General features: G+C 39.1%; 2 protein-coding genes across 4 annotated transcripts; one reads left to right on the top strand and one right to left on the bottom strand.

Annotated features, from left to right (window-relative positions):
• Positions 1–3777: 3777 nt before the first annotated feature.
• On the bottom strand, positions 3778–11596 carry slc5a3b (solute carrier family 5 member 3b). Of its 2 annotated transcripts, none has more exons than XM_027032721.2 (2): positions 11277–11596; positions 3778–9078 (listed from the first exon to the last, which is right to left on the bottom strand). In XM_027032721.2, exon 2 carries the CDS (start codon positions 8803–8805, stop codon positions 6676–6678), a length of 2130 nt encoding a protein of 709 aa, XP_026888522.2. In that variant the 5' UTR covers positions 8806–9078; positions 11277–11596; the 3' UTR covers positions 3778–6675. The 2 variants fall into 2 exon arrangements, with proteins under 2 accessions (XP_026888522.2, XP_026888529.2); XM_027032728.2 differs by lacking the exon at positions 11277–11596 and adding an exon at positions 10494–11121.
• A 142-nt stretch (positions 11597–11738) lies between these two features.
• atp5po (ATP synthase peripheral stalk subunit OSCP) lies at positions 11739–16870 on the top strand. 2 transcript variants are annotated; one of them, XM_027032738.2, is made up of 8 exons: positions 11739–11818; positions 12773–12874; positions 13447–13497; positions 15108–15218; positions 15348–15477; positions 15812–15924; positions 16053–16139; positions 16625–16870. In XM_027032738.2, exons 2-8 carry the CDS (start codon positions 12848–12850, stop codon positions 16733–16735), a joined length of 630 nt encoding a protein of 209 aa, XP_026888539.1. In that variant the 5' UTR covers positions 11739–11818; positions 12773–12847; the 3' UTR covers positions 16736–16870. The 2 variants fall into 2 exon arrangements, with proteins under 2 accessions (XP_026888539.1, XP_026888547.1); XM_027032746.2 differs by having other exon boundaries at positions 11804–11818; positions 12800–12874.
• The last annotated feature ends 3156 nt before the right edge of the window (positions 16871–20026 follow it).

Raw genomic sequence — 20026 nt, 5'->3', positions numbered from 1 at the left:
GTGCAGAAAAATAATCAAATCTGGCATTATTGGTTATGGAGGATTAGATGAAGAAAAAAGAACATGTCTATGTAATATGTAACCTTGCAAATTTATCTTAACAAGTCCCTTCATCTGCCCCTTTACTGACTAATAGGAAACATTAAAGGTAGTTATTTCAATCCAATTTGACAAGTTGACCATTAACAACCTAGAACTTTCTTAATTTGTCAGCAAAAAGACCTGCTCTTTGACTTAAAATGCAATACCTGATCAACCAAAGCTAGCATGCTTACTCTGTAGGCATTTTGAGCATTATTTGCATAAAGCAAATGTTTTATTCAGCGTGCTGTGAGTCAGCTGTCTCTTAGTATGGCATCAAAGTTGAGAAATAGGAACCGAATGGTGTTTTCAAATGACAGATTAATGTTGGATGTTGAGAAAGAGTTGCTGCTGTTTGTTGCTGGTTCTCTGAGGCCACAATGAACAAAGGGCAGCCCACTGCATCAGTCTAACTGCCAGTACTTTTCCACTGTCTGAAATAGCAGCACCCGCCCATGAGGAGAGAGAGCGCATGAGAGAGAGAGAGAGAGAGAGAGAGAGAGAGAGAGCGAGAGAGAGAGAGAGAGAGAGAGAGAGAGAGAGAGAGAGAGAGAGAATGTGACAGAGAGAAAGAGTGAGAGGGAAAGGGCGAGAGAATAAGTCAGGGAAAATTGAACCTAAATAATAAATAAGAACAGCACTATACGCAATGCAATATGCAGAATTGCAGCAGCACAGAATTGCACAAAAACAAGCTCTAGTATTCTGTCTGATGACATCCTGTTGATCACAACATTGGTGGGGGGGGGCAAGTTAACTGGGCTGTATGGACACAATTAGGTTACCAGCAGAAGATTGGCACCTTAGAATAGTTGATCTCCAAACAATGTTATTAGTGCCCCCAAATCAACACAAATCACTTCAAATAATATATTTATGAGTATATGGGGATGTCAATCACATCATAAAGGAACTGAAGAATATGCAGTAATCTGTGAGATGTTATGCCTTGATCCGCATCTTGACACAATGAATCAAGAATTCATTCAATTTTGCACTTTTCCAGACACTTCTCCTCAGAGCTTTTTATATGGACTGGAGACATGGGCCAAGGCACAGGTATACTATGCATTATTCTACCTAATACTGCCTATAGTTTACAGCCTTTAAAAATCCCAATTTGATTAACCAAGAATGCTGTCTTTAAACACAATATTTTCCTACATTATAACCACCCAAAGAACTACACACTTCAAGTTGTCTTCTTATGAGAGAGAGCTTGTGCAAATATCCCCCATACTGGTCCCACTGCAAACATCCCACTTTGCTCTGTGTGTTTCAGGATCTGCATTTGGACTGTACCTCCAGTAATGCAAAGAACACACTCCCTGTATACTTATTCATGGATTTTTGGAACATTACACTTATTCTCTCCCTTTCAAGAAACATACACATATGCATCCAATTTCACTGAGATGAAGAAACAAGCGCTGCTATTATTAACGTAATCTGTGCACAAAGCTTTGGGCTGAGTCATAGGGGATAGTCTATATATGAGGTTATGAGGGGAGGAATAAGCTGTATGAGCATTTATGAGTGCATAATAATGCAAAACATTTCACATTCTCTCGCTTCATCCTGTCTTCTTTTATCATAGGGCAATGTGCAAGCTATCAGTGGAAATGTACTGGGGTGACAGACTGACAGGCACTGAGCAACAAAGGAAGAGAGTGGGTGTGACAAACTGATGGGCAGAATGTGTGAGGCAGATGAAAACATGAAAAATGTGAGCATATTGTCTCACATAGACAAAACAGGCTAAAAATACTGAAAACCATTGCTGAAAACCAACAGTTAATCCGCAAGAATACGGCATGTGTGAGTCTGTGCGTGTCTGTGTGAGTATGGGATATGTAGGCCAGTCTTTGACCTACACCCAGCTATGAGAAATGGACATGTCACCCAATGTGATTTAATACAATAATGACCTAAACATGACCGAAAACAAAATCAGCTGAGCACATAAAATGAATGAAAGCTTTAAGCAAGAGTTTCCATTTGGTCACAGATTAACTTGCCCCCACTAAACCTGATCTACTTTTCTCAAGTAAAACTCACTCAACCTGCAGAGGGAAGCCAAGCTATATGTTGTCAAATGTATTCGCTCATCTGCCTTCACACGCATATTAACTTGAGTGACATCCCAATCTTAATCCATAGGGTTTAAAATGATCTCAGCCCACCCTTTGCAGCTATTCAACTCTTCTGGGGAGACTGTCCACAAGGTTTAGGAGTGTGTTTATGGGAATTATTGACCATTCTTCCAGAAGCACATTTCTGAGGTCAGACACTGATGTTGGACGAGAAGGTCTGGCTCGCAGTCTGCGCTCTAATTCATCCCAAAGGCGTTCTATCAGGTTGAGGTCAGGACTCTGTGCAGGCCAGTCAAGTTCTTCCACAGTAAACTCGCTCATCCATGTCTTTATGAACCTTGCTTTGTGCACTGGTGTGTATTCATTTTGGAACAGGAAGGGGTCATCTCCAAACTGTTCCCACAAAGTTGGGAGCATGAAAATTGTCCAAAATCTCTTGGTATGCTGAACCATTAGCAGTTCCCTTTCCCTGGAACAAAGGGGGCAGAGTCCAACTCCTGAAAAACAACCCCACAACCATAATCCCCCCTCCACCTTTGCACTTGGCACAAAGCAGTCAGACAAGTAGTTCTCCAGACAACGGCCAAACCCAGACTCATCCATCGGATTGCCAGACGGAGATGTGTGATTTGTCACTATAGAGAACGTCACCACTGCTTTAGAGTCCAGTGGTGGTGTGCTTTACACCACTGTATCCGACACTTTACACTGCACTTGTAAGGCTTGGATGCAGCCTGCTCGGTCAAGGAAACCCATTCCATGAAGCCCATTTCTCTACGCACTGTTCTTGAGCTAATCTGAAGGCCACATGAAGTTTGGGGGTCTGTAACAATTGAGTCTGCAGAAAGTCGGCGACCTCTGCGCACTATGCGCTTTAGCATCCGCTGACCCCGCTGTCATTTTACTTGGCCTACCACTTTGTGGCCAAGTTGCTGTCAATCGCAACTGCTACCACTTAGTCATAATACCACTGGCAGTTGACTGTGGAATATTTAGTAGTGAGGAAATTTCATGACTGGACTTGTTGCACAGGTGGTGCACATGGTACCTATCAGGGTACCATGCTGGAATTCACAAAGCTCCTGAGAGCAACTCATTTTTTCACAAATGTTTGTAGAAGCAGTCTGCATGCCTGGGTGCTTGGTTTTCTACACCTGTGGCCATGGAAGTGATTGGAACACCTGAATTCGTTTATTTGGATGTGTGAGTGAATACGTTTGGCAATATAGTGTATTAGTGTATTTGAAAGAGATAGGGAATAAGTTGAGAAAAAATGTCAAAAAAGTAGAAGAGATTGTGAGAAATAATTTTGCATCAGAAGAAAATGTAAAAATGATTGATGTTCATTCATTGCTTTATTTTTGTTTTAATCACATATTTTATGTTTGTACACACCCTTGATCATCAACTTCCAGTCAGACCCTCTGAGCAGGCTCATGCCATGACCATGACACTTGTTGGAGTAAGTCAGTTGGAGGACAGAGCCACCTTTCCAAAGTTTGTTTCGGTGTAAACACTAAATAACATATTGGTAATGCTGCCATCTATAAAAAGGTAGTGAAAACAAATACCAAGACAAATGAAGGGGCACCATAGCAAACAGTCCATCTCAAATTTTCCTTTATTTTTTTAAAATAGCGAATATTTACATCTACTTCTTGATAGTTGAACAAACAAGTGATTTAAAGCATCAAGCTCACTGTGTGAGCTCTGCAATTTTGATGACTCGATTTCAGCAACACAGTGAAGGTGCACAGGACTGGAAAGCAAAACACGTACCAGCCTATAAGGCATACAGCTGTACAAGACCCTTGTTCCATGATTCAGCAAATGCAGTGATCTAGACCTTTTTTAAGTTATTGGGAATATAAACATTGGTAAATGCATTGTTCATCACTCTGAAATGTAAGTTCAAAAGAACAAACCATCTTAAAGACACATTTGGTTTTATAAATACTAATGTAAAACAATATAAAATTCAAATACAAATTACAATGATTTTGCAGTCAACTAAAACCAGCCAAAGAAAAAATACTAAAATGAAAAACAAACATATGAAAAAAGCACAGCCTTGTGCCCCAATGGAAGGTCTACAAAGGGTCCCAGCGAATTTAGACTTCATAAGAACCAAAGAGAGCACAATAAAAGGAAAAGATTTGACACAGCAAAAAAAAAAAAAAAAAAGAATTAACCATTATTTATGACAGACCAAGCCAGATGGATCTCCAGTGCAAATGAGTTGGTTGCGATAAACATAGCTGCACTCTTCAGGCAGGAAGTGGGTATGAAAAAAATGAAGGTCAATTTCAAGGACCAATGCTTCCCAAAGGCATTAGAACAGAGATAACTTTAAAAGATAGAGGGAGAATCATATTGAACTCTCTCGCTCTGTTAAGATGATCCTAACAATGCAATGCTTCAGTCTCTCCTCATGTATGTTCTCAGACAGACCCTCAGCCTACCTCTTAGGCTATATTAAAAAATAAAGAATCAAAAAACCTTATATTCTAAGGGAATTTAAGGATTTGATTTTATTCTCCCTCTCCAAGACCCCCTCCCCCCAGCAACAATGTAAGTAGAAATGTAGCATTTGGATGCTTTCATTCTGTCACTTACTTGAACAACTGCTTTGGAAAAAAAAAAAATTAGAAATATGTGAAGTTCACATACATATGTTATCATGGAATATACCATTGCCAGTTTCTGCTAAAGCCCAGAGAGTTGTGTTACAGTAGTAGATTCCTGTCCAAGTGACACAGTTCACCAAACTGCCAATCAGAAATATTGGCAAATATCAGGCTAATCAATAAAATAAACAGGGTCAGCTTGGGCATGTTTTAATGAATATTTTCAAGAAATAAAACAGCCCCATTTATAGATTAACCCATTATCTTAAGAACAATAAAAATACAAGCAAAACATTTAAATCTTTTTATTTTCCATTTTCATACATTTGAGATCACTGATAAATAAAAGTACACACATTTTTGCCATTTAATCACGTTTCTGGTGGACCATACCTAGGTATACATTTTCTCTAACTTTCATTTAACCATAGTGTCCCATATGGACCTTCAGGACTAATGTCTGTGGGCCAACACAGACCTTTTTAGGTGGCAATTAATAGTAGATGAATGGGAAAAATATCAAAAGCATCCTATCATCCTTTGTTAAAACATGACCAGAAATCCATTCAGTTTTGGCAGTACCACTTGATATTTAATGTTTAAAACAGTTACATTCCAATTGGAGCTGGGAGATATTTGTACTGCCAACATTGAACCGCACAACCAGGAGGGGAAAAAGCATCCAGCTGTGACACACAAAGGTTATATTTTATATATCACACACACACACACACACATTCCAACTACAAAACTGTCATCTTTGGTTACCTACCCTTCTTACCTTCATTTGTCAATAACCAACATCTGCAAAACAGTGCATTCTGAAGCAGTAGAACAGACAATGCCTGTTCCTGCAACCACAAATTAAAGTCTTCCTCTAGAAGAACTAAATATTATTTTGCATAGCAATCAAAATTGGATATCCCAGGGTCTTAGTCAACACATTTTGGGATACCATCACATGCATTCACATATTACTCAAATTCAGCTGCTTCTGGCCAATATTTGTCCTGAGGAAGCAAACCATTTGATATCCTTAGGTATCCTTAGGAAAACAGGCTGCACTGTTGGTATGCAAATGGTATGCATTTGCGTCGATTACAAGACTGTTGAGACATTGGTCACCTTCACACATGATCAAATCCCCAAAATAATGAGGATGTGCTTTTTGAAGTTTATTCTCCCTACTTGAAGAGAAGGCATTTTGGTGGTTTCTACAGAACACCTTTGTACACAAAACATTGCTCTTAGAGGTTGAGGACCTTCAGCCTGATACAACAAAATACATGACCATGAGATGTCTATAGCTAAAATTACTGATCACTCAGACTTAGAAAGGTACTGTTAAGATAATTCTAGCATGTAAGTCAAGACAAACTTCACAACACTAGTTATGGCATATAGCTCTGCAAACAATTATTAGGACTGTACAAAACATTCTGAGAAACTAACCACTGCTGTCAAATTTTGGAAATTCAGTAGATCTTAATGGAGCAATAACTATAAATGCTTATACAATAGACAGCCTCAACCCCACTAAGTGCACACTGATACAAAATGATCCCCCCAAAAAATAAATGCTGGGGGCCTGCTCGGCTTTTAGTTAAGGGAGTGCTTACATTAAATAAGGCAGAGTTCAGATTTCTACAATACATACTCTTGAAAAGAAATAATATAATAAAGGCCCAATGTCTCAGTAGTGCTTTTGGTCACTTTGACGCAACACCTTTTGGAACATTTAATAATTCGCCGATCTGATATTGAGACATTGAGGTTTAAAAAACAAAACAAAACAAAACTAGCTTTTATAACAAAACGTACATGTACAGTAAAGATGCTGCCTTGTGCACTGTCTGATGAGAAATATCAGCATGTTACAGAGAGAAGTAAACAAACATAAAGATTCCCAACAAACAAACTATTATGAGGCCCAGGTTTAGCAGAAGCTTGACTTTGGGAGGTTCATAAAGCATCACCTTGATGATTTCATCCTCTTCAATGACTTTGGCTGTGGAAGCTGCAGACTGCTCCTTATACCCACAGAGCCAATCAAAAAGACATATGCTCTTTTCAAACACACCTTGCCCAATATCCTCCTGCCCTATTGGCGCTGCACGCCCATTGCTATATGCCTCCACAGGAGTGGGTGCATTTATGCTAGGGGTGGCAGAAACCTGGTCACATGGGGAAGGCATGAGGAGCTTTACATCAGCCCCATCATCAAGACATCGTTCTTTCTGGACACTCAGAGGCAGGTCTTTCTGGGGCATGACATTGCCATTGCAGTAGACTGGACTAGTCAGCTTGTACATCTCTTCCCGCTGAGTCACCAATAGCTTTTCCATATTGCGTAGCCCCCAGACAGTTGTACGCTGGATCATCTCCTTGTTTGGGGGAGGTGTGCAAAGACTAACCACCACAGCCACAAGGCCTGAGATCCAGAACAGCCCTGCAGCAATGTACATGTAGTGAACTTGCCTGAAGAAAGCTGGGCGTTCGTCTGGCTCAGTACACCGGGGTTCACGAAAGGCAAAGCCAAGGAGAAGACGTGTGGCTCCCAGAACAAAGCCAGTCAGGCCACCCCAGAATGCACCAGTCTCATTGCAGCGTTTCCAGAAGACACCAAGCAGAAACAGAGCAGCAATGGGTGGCGTCAGGTATCCTGCCATTTCCTGGATGTACAAGTACATTTGACCACCTTGCATCTCAACAATGACAGGCACCCAAGCAATGCTGATGGTCACCATGAAGATCACAAACAGTCGGCCCACCACTAGGAGCTCACGGGATGAGGCACACTTCCGCACCATCTTGTAGATGTCCAGGGTGAAAATGGTGCTCGCGCTGTTGAAGATGGAGTCTAGGTCACTCATGAGTGCAGCAATCATGACTGCCATCATCAGCCCCCGCAGGCCCACTGGCATTATGCTCATGACCAGTCGAGGGTAGGCAATGTTGGAACATCCTGCTTGACTGCCACACACAGCCATGCAGTGCTTTGGTCCAATACACGCAAGCTCATCGGCAAACATGATCCGGGAGATCATCCCTGGAATGACTATGATGAACATGGGAAGAATTTTCAGTAATCCTGCCATAAGGGTAGAGCCCTTGGCATGGGCAATGTTTTTGGCAGCAAGTACCCTCTGTACTATGACCTGGTCAGCACACCAGTACCAAATGGATGCAGGCGTCTGGCCCAAAAGAAACCCTGGCCAGGGGATGTCCTCATCAAGAGGGCCTCGTAATAGCTTAAGGGAATCAGGCTTTGGATAAATGCGACATGAGTTGGTGTATGTAAAACTATAGTTGTGGTGCATGAGGATGGCTGTGACATTTGGAATAGCCTGCATGTACTTCTGTCGGACACCTTCCAATCCTCCAATCTTGACGAGGCTGATGACTGTGAGGGTCAAAGCTCCAGAGATCATGAGCACTGCCTGAAGAGTGTCAGTGTAGATCACTGCAACCAGACCACCTGTTACTGTCAGCAGTGCTGTCATGGTGATGAGCAAGATGATTGACAGGTACAGATGCCAGCCTAAGGACTCCTGAATGAAGAGAGCTCCTGCGTACAAGTCTACGGAGAGTTTGGTGAAGATGTATAGCAAAAGGGAAAGGCTAGCAAAGTAAACCTTTAGCCGCTTGCCCCCATAACGTTTGTAGAGGTACTCCGGCATGGTGAAGACCCCAGAGTGGATATAGACTGGGATGAATATCCATCCCAGGAGCTGAAGGAGAAGGAGGGCATTAAACTCCCAGGCACCTACAGCAAAGCCACTTGCTGCACCTGAACCAGCCAGGCCAATGAAGTGCTCACTGCCAATGTTGCTGACGAACAGTGATGCTCCAATCACCACCCAGTTCATAGTTCGGCCAGCCAAGAAGTAGCCACTTACAGTGCTGCGATTGGCCTTCCACATGGCAAAGGCGCCAATGGCAAGCACAAGGATAAAATAAAGTGCGACAACTGTAATGTCTGCTATCTCCATTGCTGACCCCATGTTTCAATGATTATTGGTAGAGTTCAAAACATCATAAAAAGGTATACCTAGAGGAAAAATATTATTTGAACAAACTCAACAAAAGTCTTTTAATCCCTTGGTTTGCTGTCTTTCTGGAAGGAAACAGACGTATCCACCATGTGCCAGGTGAATTTCTATTTGGTTTGTGCATTTAGGTTTAATTAATCCAACGGTACCCTCATGAAGCACAGCAGGTTATTTTGTGGAAGATGCTTCAGGCCTCTGGTCTAGTCTAGGATAGAGTTTACATTCCTGCAAGACAGCAAAGAGAGAGGACAAGAGAGATAGACAGAAAGAGACAGGGAGAAAGATGTGCATGCATTAGATTAAGTGATGTGTGGACAGCTATAATGATGACAAAACAACTGATTTTGAGTGATGTGATTTAAATGTTGTATCCTGTACAGGTTTTTCACCATTCAAAGCTAATATATATCCTAGGGCTTCTGAAAAGCCAAGGTATGACATTTTAGTCTTGATATTCATCCCCAGTGTTCAACCTTTTCTTATTAATTCTTCAAAATATGTTAAAAGGGTTAAAGCACCTTTATTTGTCTGGGATTTAACAATGACTCAATGTTTATCAACATTTGCACTGACCTACTAGCTTAAATTAACCTGCTATTGCCTAGTATGGTATTTAACTATACATTAATACACATTATACACGATACATGATTGTCTATTTGTATCATCATTTACATATTGCTACAGACAAATAATCAGCAAATTAATAAGATACATTAATCTACCTCAAATTCTTTTTTCAATATCAATTGGTCACATGCCTATGAAACAGGCCCACAAAAGAAATGGTCAAATAATCTACACATGCAAATCTAGGCTTTCATTTCCCTCCACTGCCCCACCATTTAAAATGTCACAAACATACTCGGGTATACAACGCCTGGTGAATCAGAGGTCATCCTATTGCATAATACTGTATACATGGTTCACTGGCATTGCTAATTAATCAGTGATATAGTGATATATATTCAAGTCATTATTAAGTCATTATAGGAATAACAGTAATGGACTTGGAAAGAATTCGCAATTATTTGAAAAAATTACACACACTAACTGAGAAACCTTTTTAAAGCACACTTCCTAGTCATTCAAAGTCTGAATCTATCTGTACTGCTGCCCTCTTATGTCATTAACTGTGATTTAATAATGGACGGTGATTTTAATCTCTCAATACATACACAAACATCCATCCAGTACACATAACTGCAAACAGACATGAGAAATCTGTCATCAATTTTTGTACCCTCCAGTAATTTCTGACCTGGAAAGTAGCTCTCTCTCAAAGTAGCAAAAATATTCCTGTACTCTGATGCTTTGTTCTTGCCCCATGTTCAAAAATCTGTTTGTGTATGTGTATAAACTGCTAGACTACTGCCAAAGGCAGGTGCATAAGCAGCGCACATACACTAAAGCTCAGCAATAACCTATAACACCTATACCGTCAGCCTCCAATTCCAATAAGTTTGGTAATTGAACAATTCATAATATGCCAGAGCTCAGAACACACGGAACCCATTACTAGATTCGTTGGCAGACATAGCTAGCGTTACATGAGATAAAGGTATGAAGTCGCCATACATTTAACTCAAAGCCTACCATACCAAAGGTACGTGCTCTTAGCAACAAATCGACTAACCTACCTCGCGTTCATTCCATCACGCCCAGGGAAATAACAGATGTTAAGACGAGCGTCTTATCGGCAAACCCTGAAAATTCCATCACCTTTAGACACCATCCTGAAATCTCTCATTCAGCCGAAAATGATAGCTTACGGTTATCTTAAGGTACAACCTAATACGTAGCTAGGGCTAAAATGGGGAAAAAACGGGTAATATTTCTTGCAAGTGTAATCCCCACAGCAGTCCTATCAAATAAAGGGCGTTTATTTTATTTTTCGTTTATACAGTCTCAGCTCAGTAAGGGGCGTGGTAGGCTTTACATTCACGCTTGATGCCACCTCAACCAGCAGATAAACACAAGCGAGACTCACGCGTGACCAAAGGACGTCCGTAGAATTTTCCAGAAACTGCGGCGAGCTAGCTAGTTAGCTTAGCTAACGTACAGTGTTCTTCCGACTCAGAAAGACTGATATAGTTACATTTTCTAATTATGTGTATAAAAGTACTATTTCCTATGTGTTGGAGAATAATCTTCTAAGGGACGTCAACCGTGTAATCTACAAACAGCTAACTGCAAGGCAATGGACTATGCATCCTTTTATATTCTAGCTATGAACAAAATATTATTAGCTACAACGCATCAGCTCACCTAGCTTAGGTTGCCAAGATGGCTCGACGTCTCAAAACAGTCTGACGCCACTCATAAGCATCGGGGCTTATATCAGTACATTTATTTGACTTTACTAGAAGTCTTTCGCTCACTACTTGTCAACTTGGATGACAACCATGAGAAAGAGAACTTACCACTTGCACTGGTTATGACTTCAAACCACAAAACGCTGCTATGTGAGAAAGCTCCCCTGAATGAATTAACTCCGGAAGTGCCATATAAACTAAACGGGTTCTAGTTTTCTCTATCGGAAGGTCCAAACTGGCCACGTCTTCCAAAATGCCGTCGGTGCTTGAAAATACATATATGTCGCAAACTGCAACTTCTAAGATTTCTAATACATTGCTCTCTTTTCGTGCAATCCGGTTTGTTTTTTGTTGTGTTTGTTTGTTTGTTTATTTGTTTGTTTTTTATCTTCGTCCGCTTCCTTCTGTTAGTGGAGGAATACCAACGTGCTCTCGTCGCGACAGTCTTAAAGCCATGCGACCCCGTTTTGTCCACGCCCCTAGCGTGTGATTGGTTAAGGGAGGGAGGCGTGTCGAAGTCTGGCGGATATGTACGTGACGTCAACGTTGGGGAACGTTATTTAAGGTTACCCGCACTGAGTGGCAGGTTTAGCGTTCTTTTACACACTACCAAGAAAAGCTAAGAAAAGAGGAGACCACTTTCGCTCTAGGTAAATTTGTAGATTTGAAAGTTATACTTGGAAAGGATAAATATTAGTGATAATGATGACCACAAGAATTTGTAGTTTATACATTAGATTTAATGATACCGTCCAAAGAATGGTTGTTTTACCTGCACAAATGTATAGCTAGCTAACATTACTGAGTGTCAGGGTTAGCTATGAACAAAGCAGATCTAGCTAGCTAGCTTAGTTAAATGCAAATATTTGTACAAACCTGTCCACATACAAATACAATATTTATTGGTGGTCTTGTCACTTTAATTTCACCAATAATCCTATGTTGTAGTATAACCAAGCATCAAGGCTTCTGTAGGCTTTGCTTAACATTCGTCTTACATTACACTATCTGGGGGAAAAAGCTTAAACCCCTGCAGGGGTAAAGATAAGGATGCAAAGTTTGTTGCATTATTTTTATGAAAATGTACACCAGTCTGTCTCTATCAAGAATTGTGAATGCAAACATATTTCAATGAGCCAACATGCATATTGTTTTTAACTTAAACTAACCCTTCCAAAATATTTAAATGTCTAATTTAAGAATATTTCTTTATGCAGTGGTGCACCGAATTAGCAATACCAAAATGCAAAATCCTTTATTTCTGCCTTTCCTTTTTAGACAGTTAATCTTATGTATAGACACCTAAGTAGAATCATGCTGATGATATTGCAATGTGACTGAAAGGTTTCTTATTCTTGTACAGCCTACATAGCCTAAGTCAGGATAGACAGTGATTATCTTTTTGTCTTCATTTATGAGGAGACACGAAGCAGTGCTACTTAAAAAAACTAGCTAACTAACTAACTAAGATGCATTAAAAATAGGAATCATTGTACTTCGGTTTGTACATATACCATTTCCAAATTCACTTTCTACCCTGTCATCTCTATCAGTAATTTTCCATGAAAACAAACCATACCAACTACTCTTCCCACAATGCATAGTAAGAGCGCTTACGTATTTGATGCAAGACTTCCACGCATGCGCAGTTTCTTTGACCTACACAGTCGCCGGAGAAAATGGCAGCACTTGGTCTTGGGATTCAGGTATGACATTCTATAAACCTTTATGTTACTGAAATACGACAAACATTTTGTACAAACCTGAAGTTGTTTCTACAGAATAAACTGATTTAAACTGATTTAAAATTCTAGGAGGCAATGGTATAAACCATCGATTGATCGGCCTGCATGCTTGCCTCCTTAGTTTGCTAGCTAACATTGTCTGTTTATCTATCTAGATATGATAACTGGCTAACTAGCGCCTTCTCCAATTTAAGCTTGTTACTTTTATATACGGGTTCACATTAGTGAACAGATTATAGCTAATTAATTTGCTGTTGAGTTATTTTTCATATTTACTCAGACATATATCACGCCCATCTCTTAAGATACTGTTGTATCAGCATAACGAGCAGCGTACGTTGAAGGTTACGTAGCTAGCAAGTCAGTTTAGCCAATTGCTATTTAGCTGTCGCAGTTACAAGTGTATTTGGCATGTATCTATCGTTGAGTTTGGGTTTTCACACCACGGTTGGGTTAGCCACTTTAGAGCCCGTTAACCGTTGTTTGTGCACTATGTGGTTGTTGCATTGCTTTAATCCATACTCTTTCTATAGGTGCGTCAGTTCAGTACGTCGGTGGTCAGACCGGCAGCAAAGCTGGTTAAGGTAACGTAGCGCAAACTATTGTTAATTTGAACCTCACTTAGCTAACACAAAGCTGGTTAAGGTAATACATAGCAAACTATTGTTAATTTGGACATCACTTGCATGTCTATACTGTTAAAATTGTTGGGCAAATTATGATAAAACAAAGCTCTTTATGAATATCACTAAAATGCAACAGTAACAGTCACTTTACAGTTTTTGTGTTCTTTACAAGGTTCTCTCTCATCTTGGTGCTGTTTTACTTTAGATTATGTCAAGGGTAGTTTACATGGTTTCTTGGATGTGTTCTATTTTAGAATAGCAAAATGAATAAATATATATATGGTTTAAAAGTTTAGTTAATTGTAAAAAGAAATAGTAACATATATTGTTTCAATTATTAGGGTTTAAAAAAACAAACAAAAAAAAACTATAACCCAACAAAAACGAGAGACAGCCAGACAGCAAAGCAGGCAAAGATGAAATAAGATGGCAGAGGTGTATGGAAATGCCTACAGGAGATAACTGACTCTAAGCTTGAAAATGGTATCTAGGACCTTGATCCATTGTTTCCTGACTGAATTAATGATTTTTATTCTATGTTTGATGCAAAAGCTTTTAAATGTGTGTCTGGTATGGCAATACAGTGGCATATGAAAACAGCTAGAGAAAGTGGTGTGTGCTGCTTCTAAAGTTTTGGTTGTGAACTCTCACATTTCCCACTATATACAGCAATAGATTGGAAGAGGCACTAAAATTTTATGTGGACAATTCACATCTTGCAACATACCTTTTTAAACTGCTCCTTTCTGGTAAACGTTTACAGACCATTTCATGTAGCGTATCTTTGTTTTGTAACTCTGCTCATGCTTCTGTTAACAGATTTTTAAACTCAAACTCTACTCCACAATTTTAACATGATTATTTTCCTCTGATGTAGTTTGATGTTTAGCAAGCTTGTCAGATATATGGATGTTTGTGTTTGTAATTGCAAGAAATTCCTCTGTCAAGCATTGACTGATATAGCAATGGCATATCCATATATGGCAAATGGAACCTAGAGAGAGGGACAGTTAAATAGAAGGGATATTTTAAATAAGGACTGGATGTGATTTTTGCTACCCAAGAACTAATGCTTTTTGATTTCTGTCCTTATCAAAGGCTGAGCACCAATGGTTGTAATCTTCATTTAGTTGCCTCCTCCTGTTGAAATATTACTTCCCTCTTTAGCTGTAATCATTAATCAATTATAGGCCTTTGACTCATTCTAACCCCTTGTTTTAATTTTTGCATACAAATATTTTACTATGCTAATGTACTTGATGTAGACGTACTTGAACACAATTGTGTTAAAGGCCATTGTTTCACTCTTCAAATTTTCACAAAATACAGTACAAATTGTTACCATTAAATTTGACATTGTCTGATTGTTTAGTGTTTTGCAAGTTTGCCACAGCTAACTCCTCTTTCTTCTTACATTTGGTTTGCTTGCATTGTTTAACTGGAGGGATTTCTAAATTATGGCAATAGTCTTTGTTTATGCTTGTCACAGGTGACCCCACATGCTTTAGCAGCAAGTCTAGGATTTTGTTTCAGGAGGCTAAACTCAAACTCAAATTCTGTGTCCCCAGCCACCCATTCAGGTCTATGGAGTAGAGGGACGTTATGCCACTGCTCTGTTTTCTGCTGCCAGCAAGCAGAAAAATCTGGATAAGGTGGAGCAAGAGCTGGGCCGCGTGTCAGTGAGTTGATCTCCAAACGTCACCATCATGCACCAACTGCTTTGTCTCTTGAAGAGTTACACCTCAGTATGTAATTCATTTTTTGTTTTAATAGGTATGACTTTTCTCACACTATTTCTCTATTCCCAGACCTTGATTAAAGACCCCAAGTTATCAGGCATTGTAATGAATCCCCATGTCAAGCGCAGCATCAAACTAAAGACTGTCAGTGATGCGCTAAGCAAAGCTAAGGTCTCCCCCATCACAGTCAACCTCATCAGTAAGTATCTCGGTGCTCAGAGTGTTTCCACACACTCTTCTCTGGACTCCCAGTAGCAAGGGGGTTGAGAATTTACACACGAATTAGAATGATAACATTTTGCTTTAATTCAATAGTGAGATAAACAATTATTGTGGGCCAAAGGGAAATTAGGTTGTCATATGTAATCTCTAACTAGTGTGGTTGCATGACCTATGAAACCTCAGTCATTCAGTTGTATAAAAATCTGTTTGCCTGCCTAAATGGAAATTGTTGCATTAGTAAACATGATTAATATTTATTTGTACTTTTGAGTGTCCTCACATGATTTTGAATTGAATTGTCTTTGCCACAGATGTGCTGGCTGAAAATGGTCGGCTGACCTTGACCCCCGATGTCATCGCTGCCTTTGGCAAAATGATGAGCGCTCACAGGGGAGAGGTCACCTGCTCAGTCACCACTGCTCAGGTTACATTTTTTTCATCCAGTTTTGCTGCTGCTTCACCAAATATCAGTGTTGGACATCCCTTTGGACATCTTAGGAACTGCTTGGCTTCAGCATCTTGTTTTTTCCCCCCCATGTGCTGTGAATGCAGCCTCTGGATGCGGCTGACCTTGCAGAGTTGAAGGTAGCACTAAGTGGGTTCTTGGCAAAGGGAGAGACCATAAAGCTGGAGACCAAGGTGAGCGTTGCAGTGATGGGTTGAACAGACGTATAAGCTTAAAGTTTAAGTTTTTGTAAAAGCGTTTGTTTCTAAATAAAATCAAGCAAAATTAGATCAAAGTTTAAAATATTCACAGGAATTTTAAATGTATAACTGTTTAGTTTAACATCCACAAAAAACAAATAGTTTACTCTTTTTATCCAGAGCTTAATCAGGCTTTTTGTTGTGTATGGTAAAGCTGAAAGTGCTTATTTTTGAGGGCACAGTTTCAGCATTATCAAACTTTTAAAACTGCTGGAACACAACACACTCAAAGCTGAAGGCTGAGTGGCTAACTCCATCATAACAGAAGGATATAGTCCTCCACTTAATCTTCTCAACGCCAGAGGTGACTAGCATCTCTGCTGTTCAGCACTACTTTGCGTGGATGTGTCATGTTGTGTAAATGTCTTTATTAATGTCAGCACTAGATTATGATAGTGGTGCTTATTCTCTGTTCACAGTCTGATCCCTCTATACTTGGCGGTATGATCGTCAGTGTCGGTGATAAGTACGTGGACATGTCCACCAAGACAAAGGTCCAGAAGTTCACCAAGCTGATCAGAGAGACATAAGTCCTGTGGACTGACCAGACCCACTTAAGTATGGATTAACGGGGTGGTTGGACATGAAACTACTCCAATTCCACATGATTTGAATTATTCTGTCCTCTTGTGTTCATAATAAATAAAGTGTAACATTAAACAGTGTGCCAGCTTTCTCCCTCTCTGTTAAAGCTGCACTCTGATTTCAGTTATTTACAATGAAGAGGTTGGAAATGTGAACTAGTGACAACTGAAAGCAAGACCAAATACTCATATTTATATGGACTCAGTATGATTATTCTGAGTAACTGGGTTAAGGTAAGGGTTCAGTTAGAATTTTTACATTTATTAGCAATAATTGACCACTTCCATAATTTGTTTGTGACTGGTTTAATAGTAGAGATAGAATGTCCAATGACGTAGTGCATTATATAAAACAAAGTGCACAGCAAATGTAAACTTTGTTCTTTACACACGGATATACCTAAAGCGCTTTAAAGCCCCTTATATTTGTACTAATGGCTGATTGTGATATACTTGAGTTTCATGTAAAATACGTAGATTTAATGTCTCCAGGTGTTTTGTCATTCAATCTTGGAATTATTTGGTAAAAGCTATTTCAAAATGAGATGTAGTTTTTGTGAGTGTACAGGAAAAATTGTTAGAAACTAGTTCAAAGTGACCAGTATTTCAGGTTTGATTTCCTCCAAGTTACCCTCTGCCCTCCGTACTCTGGAGGCGGATCCGGGGTAGTCAAGAGACACTGACACCAGGGTAGTGAATCAAGAGCGTTCCACTTTATTGAGGAAAGCACAGTATATGTGTGGTCCTATATATGAACAGTTTCTAGCAAAAATCATGCCAATATTATTTTAAATTGCCACATCTTTGCCTTTTATAATCTTTTTATAAAGCATGCATATAAATATAAATGTGCAAAAATATGTAAATAGCATCGTTCAAATTTGTTTTTCTAATGTTAGGCAGAATCTAAAACCATTATCTTGGATTATGATGGAATGTGTTAAAAGAATATATCAAAGATAAATGAGCTATGCAGGCAAAACGCATAACTGTCAGCCTTGATGTTGATGTAGGCTGCAACCCATCGACTGCAGTCGTCTTTGTTGAGTTGGTTGAGAATCAACTGGCTGTGTTACTGCCACACACTAAAGTGGAATGTAGATGAACATGTCAAGGATCTTGTATATACGTATACAGAAATCATCATCAAAATAAAATATTTGTAAGGTAATATATCAAAGTAATATTTGTAGCGTTAGTATGTTGTTTTGATGACGGATTCTGTATACTTGTATATTGTAGATTCCACATAAAACTTGTATTAAACGTTTTCAGAGGATGAAATTGCATTTAAATTTTGAGGAAGTGGGGCTTGGTCTTGTTAGATTTGATTTTGTGTTTGTGTAATTAGCTAAAATTAAAATTTGGTTCAATAGGGTAATTAAATACATTGAAGTCATCTTGTATGTTGCTTCTATGTTGTAAACCAAATAATCACATTTCTATATTTCTAAGAAGTGTTAGGGATCAAACAATATATATGGTTTGTAATCTGCCCAGATTCTCTCTGAATATATACAATACTAATACAAATGAGACAAGCCTTCAGACTGGCTTGAATCTACGAAGACAAACATTTGTGAACTAAGAACTGAACAAGTTTAAGTGTGTCCTTTACTTTATTACAAACAAAATATTTCTGAGACAGATCAAACTCCCTTCAATCAATATTATTCACATGTATATTCCAATAAAACACAGCATTAGGGAGACGAGCAACGTCTCCCTAATGAGTGCAGATTTTTTCTATCGTTAGAAGATGATAAACTTATTTTACCTAATTAAATGTATTCATTAAATGATGGCACAATCAGAGGAATCTGGTTGTAAGATAACCCTTTCATGAACGTAATCCCTGAAGGAATAGCTCCAAAACAATAAAAACATCCCCAGAGGAAATAAGAATATGAGATAAAATTCTGTAGTTAAAAGAAATCCTCTCTCATTAAATAATTGACTCACCAAAATATTATTCTTAGCCAGACTATCAATGTACAGGGAATTGTTAGCAGACCTCCACAGAGTATGATTCTAGGGCATAATTCTGGGGAGTGTGTCTAAGTATACCAACTAAACCAAGCATTTAACAAACTTGTTTGATTATTGAATTAAAAATGAATGCCAAAGAATGCAACCTTCATAGCTTAGTAGGTTAATTAAAGAAGACAGGTAAGAGAGCTATTTGGGGAAATTGAATAATAAAAATAACAATAAAAAAAAACAAGTGTGTTAATTTAAAAAAACAGAATCCACTCTGTCATGAAATGTCTCCCTCTGCTGGCTACAAACAATAGCATTACTTCTTTCTGCACATCGACGAGTAAAACACGGCACCATTATTTGTCTCAACAGTGTAATCACAAAAATACAGCAGAGCAGCGTCTATGTAGGTTACTGCCGAAAGTATGCGCTAGGGCTTTATTAAGCTTCAACGGTTGATAAAAATGCTCTAAATTTAATAATATGCTCAGGCAATAAATAAAATACATAAAAAGTATCGAACTACACAGTATGCTTTGAATAAAAATGGAAACATAATTTTATCATTTTTATGATTGTTCAAGTATGATTTTGAAAACGGTTCATTTTGTCAAAACGCTACACAGCCACACAAAAAGAGTAGCAGAACACCCGAGATCTTTTGCGAAATTAAACACGTCATTAAAAACTACACAGTAAACCCGTTTTTGTCACCATATGGCTCACACAGGTTTCATTTGATCTGATTCTGTTTGAACAGTTTACACACTGCCCTGTTCGATCTAAAATCGATCGTTTCTGCTTTTCTAATGCTATAGTCCGGGTTTGATTTTATTCAGAGATACCCTCAGAGTGAAGTACATAAATAACCAAACACAGCACGCAGGACCAGTACTGCACGCTCATATATTTTTGCGCCTCTCCAAATTGTAACATCAGTCAGTACATTCAAAAGGTTGCGTCTGGCACTGAATTTCAGAACAGAGCGTATTCTAAACATAATACAGCACATAAACATGCAGCATGTTTGCATTTACGGAGGCAAGAAAGAAAGCATGAAACGGGACCTAATCAAGTCTGGCCGTAGCAGTTTGTACACATCGCAGTCTATGCCCTCTCTCACAAGACAGTGAGGGAAGAGTCCTCCTGAATGGTGACATCCATTCGTGTACTGACCCATCAATTTGGTTGCAGGCTCCTTCCATGTTTCCACAGCTGGGGACTGTAAGCGGTAAGACACAGTTAATAACTCCTCAG

Source organism: Electrophorus electricus, chromosome 25 (genome assembly GCF_013358815.1).
Source record: "Electrophorus electricus isolate fEleEle1 chromosome 25, fEleEle1.pri, whole genome shotgun sequence".
NCBI lineage: Eukaryota > Metazoa > Chordata > Actinopteri > Gymnotiformes > Gymnotidae > Electrophorus > Electrophorus electricus.
Note: the sequence above shows the minus strand (reverse complement) of the source record. Positions and strands in the feature narration are given on the sequence as shown.

What these genes read in the sequence shown, in the direction of transcription:
- atp5po (XM_027032738.2), top strand. Translation starts at nt 12,848, where the DNA reads ATGGCAGCACTTGGTCTTGGGATTCAG. An exon ending in CGGCAGCAAAGCTGGTTAAG is followed by an intron (nt 13,498 to 15,107) that starts GTAACGTAGCGC and finishes CTGTGTCCCCAG; the next exon opens with CCACCCATTCAGGTCTATGG. An exon ending in GCTCAGTCACCACTGCTCAG is followed by an intron (nt 15,925 to 16,052) that starts GTTACATTTTTT and finishes CTGTGAATGCAG; the next exon opens with CCTCTGGATGCGGCTGACCT.
- slc5a3b (XM_027032721.2), bottom strand. Translation starts at nt 8,805, where the DNA reads ATGGGGTCAGCAATGGAGATAGCAGACATTACAGTTGTCGCACTTTAT.